Raw genomic sequence first — 15,413 nt, forward strand, 5'->3', positions numbered from 1 at the left:
CGGGCTGGACTCCGCTTTGTCCATGGTGCCAAATAAAGTAGTTTCGCTTTCACAACGAAGCACACAGCGTCTTCACGACATGGCTGCAGCGTCAACAATACTACAGCGAGAATAAAAGTTACTCCTTCTTTCTTTGTGTGAACATTTGGGCGGTGTTATGCAAATCTTCCCAGATCGTGACGTAGGTATGTGGGGGCGTGTTAGAACGAGCCGTTTTAGGTAGGTGTGGCTGACTCTGAACTTTTATAAAGAATATCTCTTTGGATTTGAGACTTTAGTCTTTGCAACTTTACAGATCTTCTTTATGCACCAAGAGCTTGTAACACTCCAAAGAGAAAGGAAAATTTGAAATCGCATCATATGACCCCTTTAAGGTACTTCTGTGATGCTTTTTGGTCATTTTTGAAGAAAGAGCAGCCTAAACATTTTACATAATCACCTTTATTTTTCAGAGAAGAATGAAAATCATGTATCTTTGGAATGAGTAAATAATGACAGAATTTTCATATGTTATTGCACTGTTCCTTTAAGAGCACCAGGAGTCAAGGGAACTGAGCCCTAATAATGTCAGTGTCTGCTCTAATGTGGAGCTTCTTCAGATGAATTAGCTTGATCTCCTAAATCAGGCCTGCTAAATGCCGAGCAGACTACAAGAGCAGTTACATAAGGTCTCAATTACATAAGACTGATTCTATGCCAGAAGTGGGTGGAGATTAGGAATAATTTATTATAACAGAACCTCAAGAAAAGACTACAGTAAAAGACGTCGCTTCAGATGATCAGACTGTTCTCTCCATTTCGCTCGCTCTCTCTGTGATGATAGTCTCACCAGACACTGCTTTCATTAGAAAGTTCAGTTTTCTTTTAAAAGAAAAGGGTATGATGATGATGATGCATTAATTAAGAGTGTTTCTCAAAGAGATCATTTTCAAAGTTATCTAAGAACATTCAAAGCAGCAACACTTGTGCAATGTGCAACACTTAAAGGAAATGAAAAGAGAAACAAAGATAAAAGGATACAACACAAAACGAAATACAAAAAAAAGAAACTGAAACAGACAAACTGAAAACAAAAAACAAACAGTCACTTAGAGCAGTTTAAAAGTAAAGTTATGGTGCTTTAGTTAACAAGACAGATATAAATGCCCCTAATTTCTTTGCTTTCATTGTGTGTGGTTTTGCCAGCAGACACTTATTAAAATGATTTGCATGGAGAGCTAATTTGCTGTGCACACACACACAGTGCTTTTATGCCCAAACACAAGCTGTCAACACAAAAGTTCACATACAAACACACACTCCTTCATATATACACACACACACACACACACACACCTGGTAGGAGTGACTCAGCAAAAGCAGCAGACTAACTAAAATCTGATCTCCAGATACCTGCTGTCTGACACGCTACAGCTTACTTAGAATAAATGAGGATGGATGAGCTAAAATACAAAGCAAAGGAACAACTGCACTTTTTTGAGGAAAATTCACTGCTGTTTATTTGCAAATGCTGTCTGTGTTGTTGTGGTGCCCAGTTCATGAAATGAATTATGCAAATCAGGCAACGCAAACATGCTCATGCAATCTGTGTTGAAAGCAATCTTCTTGGCACAATTCTCAATCTTGCGAGTTCTGAGTGCAAGGTTAGCACACAATGCAGCAGACTACCACTGGCGTACTTGACGGCAGTTCACACAGAACATGTTTTCTGCATTCCACTGCTCTGGGTTTATATTTCTATGTAAGCATGAGCTAGATGGACGTGTTTGACCATTGTGCTCATGTCTGCAGTGTCCTGTGCATGATATGGCGTTCTAATACTCAGCACACTAAGGGGCCATTCACACAGAGCGTGTTTAAAAACATAATACACAGGGCAGTGGAATGAAAAAAGCAAGGTCTAGAGATATGTTTCTTAAAGGTGGGGTAAGTGATTTCTGGTAGCCAATGTTGATATTTCAAATCACCAAAACAAAAACGCCACTACCCCAAAAGGGTCTTGCCCCTATTTTGATAGCTCCGCCCCACACATACGTACGCAACCCAGGCAACGATTAGTTCTGTGAAACAAAGCAAAACCAATGTTACACCGTGTCTACACCGGACGCGAGCGGCGCGGCGCAACAAAATACTATAGAACTCATTATAATCAGTGATGAATTCTACACTGGACGCAGTGCGACATGACAAATCCCGACAGAAAACTGCTGCTGCGTTCTATTTATGATGTATTGACACAAATTTCAAATGATTTTCAACGGTCGCTTTGTCGCGTCCAGTGTAGACAGGCTTTACTGTTGCGGCACGACAACTGTGTTACTCACCTATCGAGAAGAAACAAATAATTCCTTACATTTATATAGCGCTTTTCTGGGCACTCAAAGCACTTTACATAGAAGGGGAGAATCTCCTCAACCACCACCAGTGTGCAGCATCCACCTGGATGATGCGACGGCAGCCATAACTCTCCATGAAGCTCTGAATTCTTATTTCAGTCTATGGCTTAAACCCTAAAGAGATAGTTCACCCCATACATTCTGTCACCATTTACTCACCCGCATGTTGTTTCAAACCCATAAGACTTTGTTTAAAGGTGGGGTAAGCGATTTCTGGTAGCCAATGTTGACATTTGAAATCACCAAAACAAACACGCCCCTACCCCAAAAGGGTCTTGCCCCTATTTTGATAGCTCCGCCCCACACATACGTACGCAACCCAGGCAACGATTAGTTCTGTGAAACAAAGCAAAACCAATGTTACACCGTGTCTACACCGGACGCGAGCGGCGCGGCGCAACAAAATACTATAGAACTCATTATAATCAGTGATGAATTCTACACTGGACGCAGTGCGACATGACAAATCCCGACAGAAAACTGCTGCTGCGTTCTATTTATGATGTATTGACACAAATTTCAAATGATTTTCAACGGTCGCTTTGTCGCGTCCAGTGTAGACAGGCTTTACTGTTGCGGCACGACAACTGTGTTACTCACCTATCGAGAAGAAACAAATAATTCCTTACATTTATATAGCGCTTTTCTGGGCACTCAAAGCACTTTACATAGAAGGGGAGAATCTCCTCAACCACCACCAGTGTGCAGCATCCACCTGGATGATGCGACGGCAGCCATATTGCACCAGAATGCCCACCACACACCAGCTGATTGGTGGAGAGGAGACAGAGTGATGAAGTCAATCAGCAGATATGGGGATGGTTAGGATAAGGTTCTTGCCTTATCGTAAGCCTTTTTTTGTTCCGCAGACGTTTTCCTCTTTTGTTTTTTATCCGCCATCTCTATCTTTCTGTCACTCGGCTCGGCTAATGTCAGTCCTGTGCACTGAGCACTCTCTCCTCCGCATCATGAGTAGACACGCCCCTTACTGCTGATTGGCTACAAGTTTGTTTTGGTACTCGGCCTGACTCATGTTTTTCACGAGTCACGTTTTTAGAACAGTGTCATGCACAAGACGCTGCAAATTATTACAGCACACATTAAAAATATGGGTATGATAATGATAATGAATTAACTATGGGTGTTTCTCAAAGAGAACATTTTCAAAATCATCTACGAATATTTAATGTAACAACACTTATGCAATATGCAACGCTCAAAGAAAAGAAATGCAAAAATGTGTTCTGGGTGAATGGCCCCTTTGACTGACCAGACCCTTAAAACACTACCGTCAAGGCATCTGAATCAGCTCTTTAAAATGCTAAAAGACTTGGACTGCATGGCGAGTCTGGATATATGTGCATTTATAATCTCATTTGATAATCATTTGATGAATTACTACATGATCAATATAGAATATGCACAAACTTTTCTTCTAAAAGGAATTCTGTGCATGCCTACTTTTCTTTGTTGTTAAATGAGGCTTATTCACAAAACTCAACACTGTTGGTCTGCCACAATCTATAATGAGACTAATTTACATAGAAAGGAGACTGTTTGCTGAAAAGATTGACAATGAATTTATTTTTAAATACAGCACAGCACTATTGCTGCACATTTAGCGCTGTCACGGTACGCTGTTGGAAGGAGTACGAGGGAAACGAGGAGTACAATCAAAAGTCTTTAATCCAAGGAACACAGGGTAAATCCACACAAAGGGCGCTGGGGCAAACACACGTACACAACGAGTAGACCCAACAGAGACAGACTGCACAGACTGGGACTTAAATACAAGGGATGATTGGGGAAACACAGGTGCATGGGATGACTAATCAAACTAATAAACAAAACGAGGACAGGAACATGACCAAATAAGGGAACAGAAACAGGGGCAAAACATGACACAGACAGTCCATGATCCTGACATTACACCCCCTCCCGGAAGGTGCGTCCTTGCACATCAACGGTGGGCTCGGGCTGATGCTCCGCATCGTGGAGAGATGGTGGGCTGGGCTCTGGGAGTGGATCTGGAGTGGATCTGACGAGATCATCCACGGGGTAGGATGGCGATCCGTTTCTCCAATTCCCCTCCACGAAGGCAAAGAAATCCTCTCGAGGACCATCCTCGGACGACGGCGCTCTGCTCGCGGTGTTCAAGCTCTCGTCATAGAATGAGCGCGTCGTCCGGGTAGCTGGTGGTGCTTGCTAGCAGCTGGAATAGTCTTGTATGGTCCTCGAGAGATCTCTCCCCCTGCTCCAGAAGGAGGGGATCCATGGAAACAACGGGAACAAAAGAAAACACTGAGGAAAAACGGAAAACAAACGGAGGGGAAACACACAGAGGTTACTGTCTTTGGTCGGGTCTTCTGTCACGGTACTCTGTTGGAAGGAGTACGAGGGAAACGAGGAGTAAAATCAAAAGTCTTTAATCCAAGGAACACAGGGTAAATCCACACAAAGGGCGCTGGAGCAAACACACGTACACAATGAGTAGACCCGACAGAGACAGACTGCACAGACTGGGACTTAAATACAGGGGAGGATTGGGGAAACACAGGTGCAAGGTCAAACTAATAAACAAAACGAGGACAGGAACATGATCAAATAAGGGAACAGAAACAGGGGCAAAACATGACACAGACAGTCCATGATCCTGACAAGCGCCATGTACTAAAGTGGTGTAATTTGCCCCTTAAAGGGGTCATATGATGCGATTTAAATTTTTCCTTTCTCTTTGGAGTGTTACAAGCTCTTGGTGCATAAAGAAGATCTGTAAAGACTAAAGTCTCAAATCCAAAGAGATATTCTTTATAAAAGTTAAGAGTCAGCCACACCTACCTGTAGCGTCTGCGTAAAATCATGGATGGTCTTTGGGGTTTGTGGCTTAAGAGACCCCCTTTAGCCTTTGACATTTGCATATAAATTACAGTCCTGGCCACAGACTATACATTTGTTATTTGTATTAGTTAAGCCCTAAACTCTGATATTCAGGTGTATGAATGTATGTCTGGTTTAATATATTCTAAATGTTTCTTTCTTGGTATCAATATTAAAAAGGCGGGGCATAGAGGAGAAACAATAATGTACAGTATGTGGAAAATAATGTGTTTTTTTAACTTTAAACCGCATAAACACATTTCATTACACCAAATACACAAAATAATGTTCTTTTTAGCAGCATCATTTAATTTTTTATTAAATGCAAACTAAATGAAAACAAAACAATCATGTAGAGTAAAACAAAACAAAGTCATCTAGAGTAAAAAAAAATAAAAAACAGTCATCTAGAATAAAACAAATGAAAGAACATCGTCATCTAGAGTAAAACTAAAACAAAACAGTCATCTAGAATAAAAAAAATTCATCTAGAGTAAAACAAAAGAAACAAAAAAACAAAACTGTCATCTTCTAGAATAAAACTACAACAAAGCAAAACAGTCATCTAGAGTATAAAAAAAACAGTCATTTAGAGTAAAAAAACAACAACAATCATAGTAGTGTTGTATTTACAGGTAAGGGTTCTTACGAGACATAAATAAATTCCCCTAATTTAATACAGCACAGCACTATTGCAGCACTTTTAGCACCATGTACAAAAGTGGTGCAATTTGCCTCCCTATTTTTCACTAAATGAAATACATAAGAACATTACTGAAACCCAGATTAAGCTTCAATCTTAGTTTAAATTGGTAATCCAGATTTGGATTTTAATATGGATTTAACTCACCAGGAAACAAAGAAATTCTGCTGACTACAATATCTGGGGAGAGCAAGACCATATGCCAAAGGCAGAATGCTGGCCATTTCATTGGACAGGAGGGCAACGAGAGGTGAGGAGAGCTCAAAAGGGGGTAAATGGCCCTCCAGACAATGGAAGGCTGTTAGAGACTGAAAGACATGGCTAATTAAGCAGGGTGTGCATATGCAATGGGGCAGAAAATCAGTTATGTCCATACGACAAACTCCAGGAAGAGCAAACACATGAGTGATTGCCGATTACACGCCTGCTATGTCTCTTTCTCGGCCCAATGCATATGCCAGAGGTCATTAAGAATCAGTTGAAGTATGCAGGACACGTCTGTCTGGTTATTTATGTGTGTGTGTGTGTGTGTGTGTGTGTCCTTTGTGTGTTAACTATTAGAAGGCTGTTTGTGTAGCTTTAAGTCTTTTGTGTAAGTGTGTGTCTGTGTGTGTAAATATGGGCTTAACGGATAAGAACAAGAGAGCCATGTCCACGGCCTAAACCACTTATCATACGTCTACCTCTCCCTCAGACTAAACTCCCCACACACTCCTTCACACACTACTGCCCACAGTGATGTCACAAAGGCTCAGGCCGTTACTAAGCAACTGGATCACATCGTCATAGAAACTGTTGGGGGGGGGGGATTAAGAGCTTCTCAAAGCATTTATGAAAAATGAAATTTGAAAAAGTTTATACATAAATACACACAAAAAAACACACTAATGCTTTACTTAGAAAATTGATCACCTTCTAAAAGCAACATATGTATTACTTTTCTTCCCTTGAAATCAAATAACTTTGACTTCATGATGTATTGCTGCATTAACAGAAAGAAAATTAAAGTAACAAACAAAGTTCCAAGTGCCCAACCAAAGGGAACGCTAATCACTATAATGGTGAGTAAAAAAAAAAAACACATTTTAGGAAAATCAACATCAATTTATTATGTTAGCTTATGTGATGTTCTCTCAAATATTTCAGTTGTATTGAAAATTCAACATTCAAGATGACTTTGGGAAACAAGAGAACGCAACTAGTGAAAGATAACTGCAGACATGGAGGAAATGGGTGAAAAGTCTATTAAAGGGTTAGTTCACCCAAAAATGAAAATTCTGTCATTAATTACTCACCCTCGTGTTGTTCCAAACCCATAAGACCTTAGTTCATATTCAGTACACAATTTAAGATATTTTTGATGAAATATGAGGGCTCTCTGACCCTCCCATAGACAGCAAGGTAACTACCACGTTCAAGGTCCAGAAAAGTACCAAGATGATCGACAAAGTAGTCTGTGTGACATCAGTGGTTCAACTGTAAAGTTACGAAGCTACGAGAATACATTTTTGCGCAAAGAAAACAAAAATAACGACTTTATTCCACATTTTCGTCTCTACTGCGTCACTTTGCGTCGCGCATTCACGACAGTATCATGACATGAGCGTGTGGCGGCGTAAGGTAGTTGTTATCACGCTGATATATGTTCAATTCTTCGTTTTTGTGATAAGGTTGATTTTAGCTAGTAATTTGATGCTATAAAAATGGGGCGTGTCGTTATGGTTGATTGGGTCTGCGGGAGTTTGGACGGGAGTTTGATACCGCGGCTCCACCTCACGTCACTACTGTGCAGACTCTGGCTCCAAACGAATCTCTACTGCGCAGACTCTGGCTCCAAACGAATCTCTACTGCGCAGACTCTGGCTCCAAATGACGTCATTTACTCAAGATGGCAGCGGCCATACTGAGATGCTTTGGCTTCACTTTTCTATAGTGGAAGGAATAGGAGACGCGTCGTTTTTGTTCTATTTTAGTACAGCATCACAATGTTTTTTACACCATAAAATCTTACACAATCCATATTTCACACCCTACAGTAACACTCCAGAAAAAAGTCTCACGATATGTAGGAAGTTGGTATAAGGCCTCGATCTACTGTCTCTGACCTCATTATACAGGTTATCAGAAAGGTGCCATGAGACTCACGCAAAGACCCAAAAACCCAGATCTCTCTCGTGATCATGAGCTTTTCAATTCATTCACATTTCATTTCCACACAGACATTGGCCACATGCATTCTAGCATCTGACGTCTATTTTTACAATCACGACAGGTGCTACAGACATCAGAGCTAGAGGCAGATGCTGGTTCCGTTACAATGATTCCATCGCTGAAGACATCAAGGCCTGTTGTCGGCTTATGGCTTTTTCGATACTTCCAAACTCTGCAAGAACCATATGGTTCGGAGGGGGAAATACACAGGTTTTTGCACCAAAAACAACTGGCATTTGATCTGATATGAAATCAGCCTCATATAAACAGAAGGAACACACATCTCTACCAAGCCATACGACACTCAAGTAACTGACAGGATCTGTAGCTTAAAGAAACACATACATTTACACTTGGGAAAATCACGTTCATACTCCCATGTGAGTAATCAGATTGCAATCCATCTCCAAAGTGCTTTGCATTTATAATTAGCTCTTTCTCGAACAGATTCTGCTTTCTGTGAAATATGCCATACAATGTGCAATACGCAATAAGCAGTCTCTGTTTGAATCACATTTTACATTAGACTCAACCAAGGCAGGAGATAAACTGTAATTTTATTCACTGACTGAAAGGAGAAATCCATATTTTTCTTTCATAAGGCACAGACAGGTTCATTTACATACATTAACGCAGCAGAAAAATGCGAAAACTTTTGGTCTATTGAATAATATGCGATCTCAACTCTCTTCCTAAACTCTCACTCAGCAGATAAAATTGAATTTACATGGACTTTCTTAAGTAATTTTTTGCACTTTGCAAAAACAATACAAGCCTAGTGAAAAATGGCTGTAATGACATAATACAAAAAGACGATCATGTTATGTAAAAGATAATGAGTTACCTCATGACTCAACAACACCAAACTTAACTAACGATTGCTTTAGAAATCCCATTAATCACCTACAGTCAGATTTATTTTTGTAATACCTCAAACAAGCACAGAAACAATAATATTGGCATAAGCTGCTTCCACACCTGGATCCTGTATTCTGGACAATAAACAGGAAGATGTACTTTTATTGCTTTGTTAATTGTGTACCTGAACTTCTCCACCTCCCATTTCATTTCAGCAATGTGTTCATCTTTTTTTCTCTAACCCACATAGATTCTTCTATTATCTCCTTTTATTTTCTCTCTGTGTCTCTCCTTCCTGGTTTCTGTTGCTTTTGTTCATAATTGTATCAGGACAAAATCATGTGCTGTAACTCTGTCTGGCCAGGCTTGTTTATTAGACAGCTCCCTCAGGCCCAATCAATCCCTGTTCTAAAATTAGCGCTACCCATAATGCTCTTACTTTATCTGGATGTAGAACAGGGCTTTTATGCCTTACTGTGTAACCTCTGATATCAGACCCACACAGTGGGAGGAAGGCTTTTATGAATCACATTTCATTCAAAATACATATTTGTTGCTCAGTACAGCTACTCTAAAAAAGCAGTAAGTCTTATGCATGACTGTACATGATATGAAGTGCACATTCAAGGTGATTTAGAGGGCTTTTCACATAGAAAAGTCTAAAGATCTGAAACACTGGCAGAGCCACCAGCACAGAGATCAATGGAGAGAAGTAACAGATCTGTGCACAGATTAATTAGAGTTTAATGAATTTCAGCCAAATGGCGTCTGCTTATTTGCACATTTTACCTGGCTGAGAACACATTGAAAGACAAGTATGTACAGTGACATTCAAAAGTCCACAATGAAAATTCTGGGATTCAAAACATGGTTATTATAGTTAACTAAAACCAAAAAATGTATTTGTTACTTGAAATAGAATAAACTGAAATAAAATAAAATCTGGAAGAAAAAAAAACATTTATATTTTAGCTAGTTGCTAGTTTATGTACTAAAATAAAGTGAAAAAAAAAAAAAAAAAAAAAAAAAAAAAAACTTTAAAATTAGAATGGAAACAGAAAACTCAAACATAATTCAAAATATTAATAAAAAGTATAATAGTATCTCAATGAAATACTAAAATAACCCTGATTCAGAATAAAACCTTGAAATAAACAGAGCATTTTAGGATTTTTTTTTTTTTTTTAAATGTAAACAAAAAATTTATGACGTAAAATTAATTAGAAATATTTAAGATTCTACACTATTTTTAAGTTACTAATCAAATAAGCAAATTTGCGACATTAGTGACTTTGTAACAAAAGGTCGAATTTCCTTCCATTGAAGCACATGATGTTCTTTGGATCATTCTCAAATCTGTAGAAGTTCATGTAGCTTGAGTGCTGCCTTTTTTACTGCAAAAGGGGGAAAAATCAAATACAAATATAAAACAAATGTAAATAAATATCATTTTTAATTCAATTTTTCACTCAAATTTTTATCCTGATAATATAATTAGCTAAGTACATCAATTTAGGGGGAGAGGGGGGGGGAGCTTTCACAAGTGAACTTTTGAACTGCACTGTACAGTAGAGGAGGATGTGGAGGTTATTTACAATGTGTATGATCAAATATTTAGAATTTTGTGTATACATTCACGTGCATCTAAGCACGTCATGCACGCGTGTGCCCTTCTGTCATTCTGCATGTGTGGGGTAGCACAGCTGTTTGAGAGCGGCACGAAAAGATGGGAGGAATTTAAATGAGAGCAGAAACCCGAGTTATTTTTGTATGCTCTGAGCCACCGGTTCTCTCATGTTGAGTGTGCGTGGGCAAAGACACAGATTCCCATTCATAAACTAGACTAGATCTGCCATAAATCTGGCTGCAGGTTAGGGGAGATTTCTGCTGTAGCATTTGAAATAATGAGACTTCATTATTTATAATTCAAGGCTTGTGGGATGAATTCATTTCAGAAGTTAAAAAACAAGAGCCACATTGTTTGGATGCTGAGCTCCCTATTTCTAGCATATTTTTTGAGGTTCTAAGAGAAGAACAATTCAAAACACTTTTAGGTCTATACAGTATTTGAGTCAACTGATTACAATAACAAAGGAAGAGGGAACTCAGCTGTTGATGAATTAATCATTTCTAACATTTCTATTTCACTACCAGTCAATTATCTGGGACTCCCAATGTGCAATCTCAGTAGGCTTTCAAGTTTTCCGTGCCAGTTCAAAGGGTGAGCTTGCATAACAACAACTATTATGAAATTCATTAGTTGTCTGAGGTAAAATCACATGAATGAATCAACTTTACATAACAATCATGATACAACACAAAACAGATTCTCCTTTCAGACTCTGAAATTGACTAAATTACTGCAGCAATATCAAGATTTCCATTAATAAACAGGCAATCTTACCTGCTTTCCCTCAAGGGTGTAGATCCTCTTGACAACGCCAGAATCGAGCTTTATAGCATCTGTAATGTCAGTCAGAACTTGCTCAAAGGAGTGGGCCGTCTTCTTGTTGAGCAGGATGCGAACTGCCTTCCGCGGCTTCACCCCACTGCGGATGATGGTGACCAGCTTGGGTCTGATGAAGTCTTTGCCCTCTTTGGACTGCGGTTCTGATTTTGAGCTGGCTAGAGACGTGGGGCACTTGCTGGAGCCCAAGGCCCTCACATTCACAGACCAGTTAGGGTTGACGTTATTGGAGTAGTCGAGTTTTTTAAAGGCTTCGGTGGAGCCACACACATAACTCTCACCTAAAATAATTGAAAGAACATAGTCACAAGATACATCGAGTGATATTTTACTAATTTTCTATGAAGATTACGAGAGCATGAGTTTAATTTTTAGGCTAAAGACCTGAGGCACTGTCGATTGAGCTGTCATCTCTGTTAAAATGCATTGATTTATGGTAAAGCCATGCAGACTTAAATGCTCATCATTGAGTGTTGAGGCACTGTCGATTGAGCTGTCATCTCTTAAAATGCATTGATTTATGGTAAAGCCATGCAGACTTAAATGCTCATCATTGAGTGCCCTAATTTTGTATCCTTGCCGTCACATCTACTGCTCTGACTTTGAGAATCCAAATGCATTCAAGGCACCAAGATATGGAAACTTTTCAGCATTTTTAGTGTCTCTCATAAAACAATATGCTATTAAAATGAAATCATAATTAGGCTAAACAGCCGTTCACACAATGCATTGTTGCAATATTACACAGTATTACTGTTTTTGCTGTATTTTGGATAAAATAAATGCAGCTTTGGTGAGCCGAAGAGACTTCTTTGAAAAACTTTTTTTTTTTTTTTTAAATCTTACCGATCTAAAACTTTTGAACGGTAGGCCTACTTTACGTTTTTGTATCGAATTCATACGAAATCGGCATCTCATAAAATAGTCCTGTTTTCTCATGAGATCGCTTTGAGACGCGTTTTTTAAACGTTGAACTGCTTTAAATTTTGCAGCATAAAAACACAATGTTCCTGCGCAAGACACTGAAAAAGCTGTGAGATGCTGTGCGGTAAAATTATGTCCGCCTAGCTAGCATGTGTGGACTACATAGAAAAATAATTTAAAAAGCAGTACAATTGAAACACAAAAACGTAAACGTGTGCTTATATCGCCTACACATTTTAGCCGCGATTTCTAGATTTTTACTGTAGCCCGAAGCCAGCTCGAAGAGGGCGGGGCAGCTCCAAATGGGCGTGGCTACCTACCTAAACCCACCCCGAAAGGCGGCTTTAGACAACTTCTTACCTTCCATCAGCTGATCTACACTGGTGATTTTTTTGGAACCATCGATTGTGTAGATGATTCGGACCCCTTGGGGCAGGTTGACGTTGTCAGAGAGGGTTCGGGTCAGGTCGGCCAGCAAAGCGTCAAAGGTTCTTATCCGGTCCGATGAGATGGCGTACACTATGCCGTTGAAGTACCTGTCACCATTGCGGTAAAAGCGCACTTTCTTCGCCTTCTTCTCCGAGCTCAGAGCTTTCAGGGTGCGCGTCCGGTACAGGCTGCAGTGGGCGCTCTGAGTGGGACTGAGCAGCCCGTTCGCCCGTCCTGCGTTTTGGCTGTTGCGTTGCACTTTATTTCTCTCATCAAAGTGTTCCTCCATGTCGTCCAGTTAAATTAGGTCTAAATCGTAAAAATTCAATATGGAAAAGAGAAGTTACCAAACTAACCGAGTTCGTTTAATCCTTTGCGTGCTCTTTCAACCCTATGTCATGGGTGTCAATTGATGTCTGGTCTGAAAATAACCTTTTAAAGCTTGTATGTTTCTTAGAGCAAATTAAAGCCTGCGACTGTCAGCCTGTTGTTGACAGTGTCACTTTGACATGGCAAACACTAACGTGTGACATTTGAAAATGTGCTTAAAAGTCTATTATGGTGTAGCGTATACATTAATACGTTGACCAATGGTTATTTCTTGATTTCAGGATAAATGACCAATAAGGATGTTAAAAATCTGGATGTTAAATGCCATGAGTTTTTGTAGCCTATTCATATTGCTTTCATAGGCTAGCCTACATTATATAATTTGTATAACTATTTTAGGTTAAAAACTCTCAAAGTGGTTTAACTGTAAAGTAAAAAGTACGTTTTCAAAACAAAAAAGTTTTAAAACATTTCTCAAGGATTTACTTTTTATTTGAAACAAATTCATTGTTAGTAATACCAAGAGGGGGTTTTCGACTTGTAACACAAGCCCTTTCATAAAAGCGAATATTGTGAATATTTAAATGTGAATATTTAAAAACATATACAGACACACACAAAAAACTGAGTGACATTGACACAAATACTTACCTATTTTAAAAGAAATACTAATAAAAGATTATGCCCAATTGCTACGTTTTTCCCAACAATGATAGTTTGACTATACGTCGCGCAAACATATAGGAAAATTACTTTGATCCTTAAAATGAAAACTTGTTTCAGTTGAATTTCATAGTGTATTTTCGAATAACTTTGATCCGGACAAAAATGAACGTCACGTCGCTGACCATAATTGCATAACTGATAAGCAGAACTATCAAAATGAATTAGAATGAGCAAAACAATATTCAAAGACATGGTCCAAATATTTGCGAGCTTTCGGTTTGTTTTATTTTTACATACAGAAAAGAAAAAGACCTTTCTACTTGCCTAAAGGTGACGATTTAGTGAATATTCAAGATTTCTTCTCAATAGTCACGATTCAGATGTTGAGTTGTGCTGACAGGAGTCGTGATGTGAGCCCGGCACCTCCTTTGTTGTCCCGCAGAGGAGGCTGGCTGTCGGTCGGCAGCTGCTGTTCTCTCTCTCTCTCTCTCTCTCTTCCGTGTCGTGCAGTGATTTACATTGGCCGCTTTCTCATTGAGATTCAGCCCCGCACCGCAGACCACACACACACACACCGCCCCTCTCCGTGAGCTGCTCCACAAAGTCTTTCTCGAAGCTCCCTCACGACTCAGAGCGAGCAATATGTTTGTATACATGCTCAAACTCTCTTTGATCATTAAATAACATTAACGACATCAATTAGTTCCTTAAATATAATTATGTAGGTGTATTCTAAAATTACATAATTATATAAAACACATCTTCTTAACCTTGACTCGTCATACTAGCATGCAATGACATAACAGAACTAACATCTGATATGACAATATATTTAATTAAAGAAATTACTGTGAAATTAAATAAGATGAGAAAACCCACTGAAATAAGTCAAGGGTTTTTTTTTTTTTTTTTTAACTTATTTAAAAATATTCAGTGACTATCATTGAAGTTCAAAGTGGCTCCTATCAAGTTAAGTCTATGTAATCAAAATAATACTTTAAAAAAAAGGGGTACAAAATGGACACTTTATAAAACAATAATTGGTGGACCCCTGTTGAAAATCCCTTAACTGCAATAATGTTTTAGTCGACTCCTTGCTGGTGCTTTTTTGACAGACGCCTTCATCATATTTGAATGTTGCTTCATACTCTCCTGGCCTCTGCTTTAAACAGAAAAAAAGATGATTTAGGACATCCAACATTTTAACAAAGTATTTAAAAGTTACTGCAACCAAAGACAGACCATCCATCCAAATCACTTTTTCATTTTAATGCTAATTGTATTTTTATAAATAGGACAATTATACCTGAATAACTGAATATTAAAGGGATAGTTCACCAAGAACCAAGATCCACTGCTGTTAAGAAGGAAAAATAAATTAGCAAAGGTTTGAAAAGACATGAGGGTGAGTGAATGATAACAGAATAAATCATTTGTGGGTGAACTATCCCTTTAAATTATTGCTCATTCTTAATCTAGTGAGATTAAAAAGGATTGGTCTTGATGGTTTTAAGTATAACAGTGAAATGAGTAAGTATACATGATGCATGAG

At 38.9% G+C, this 15,413-nt stretch overlaps 1 protein-coding gene across 1 annotated transcript in view; it reads right to left on the reverse strand.

The window, feature by feature from the left end:
* LOC107734449 (serine/threonine-protein kinase DCLK1) overlaps positions 1–14,430 on the reverse strand; it is a 54,331-nt gene extending 39,901 nt beyond the window's left edge. The window contains exons 1-3 of the mRNA XM_016546412.1: positions 14,186–14,430; positions 12,797–13,174; positions 11,450–11,793 (exon numbers count right to left, since the gene is read on the reverse strand). Of these exons, the coding sequence (XP_016401898.1) occupies positions 11,450–11,793; positions 12,797–13,154 (702 nt within the window). The 5' untranslated portion in view covers positions 13,155–13,174; positions 14,186–14,430. The remainder of the gene's footprint in view (positions 1–11,449; positions 11,794–12,796; positions 13,175–14,185) is intronic.
* Between the last annotated feature and the right edge of the window lie 983 nt (positions 14,431–15,413).

The sequence above is a fragment of the Sinocyclocheilus rhinocerous genome, unplaced genomic scaffold, assembly GCF_001515625.1.
Source record: "Sinocyclocheilus rhinocerous isolate Xijiao unplaced genomic scaffold, SAMN03320098_v1.1 scaffold1211, whole genome shotgun sequence".
NCBI lineage: Eukaryota > Metazoa > Chordata > Actinopteri > Cypriniformes > Cyprinidae > Sinocyclocheilus > Sinocyclocheilus rhinocerous.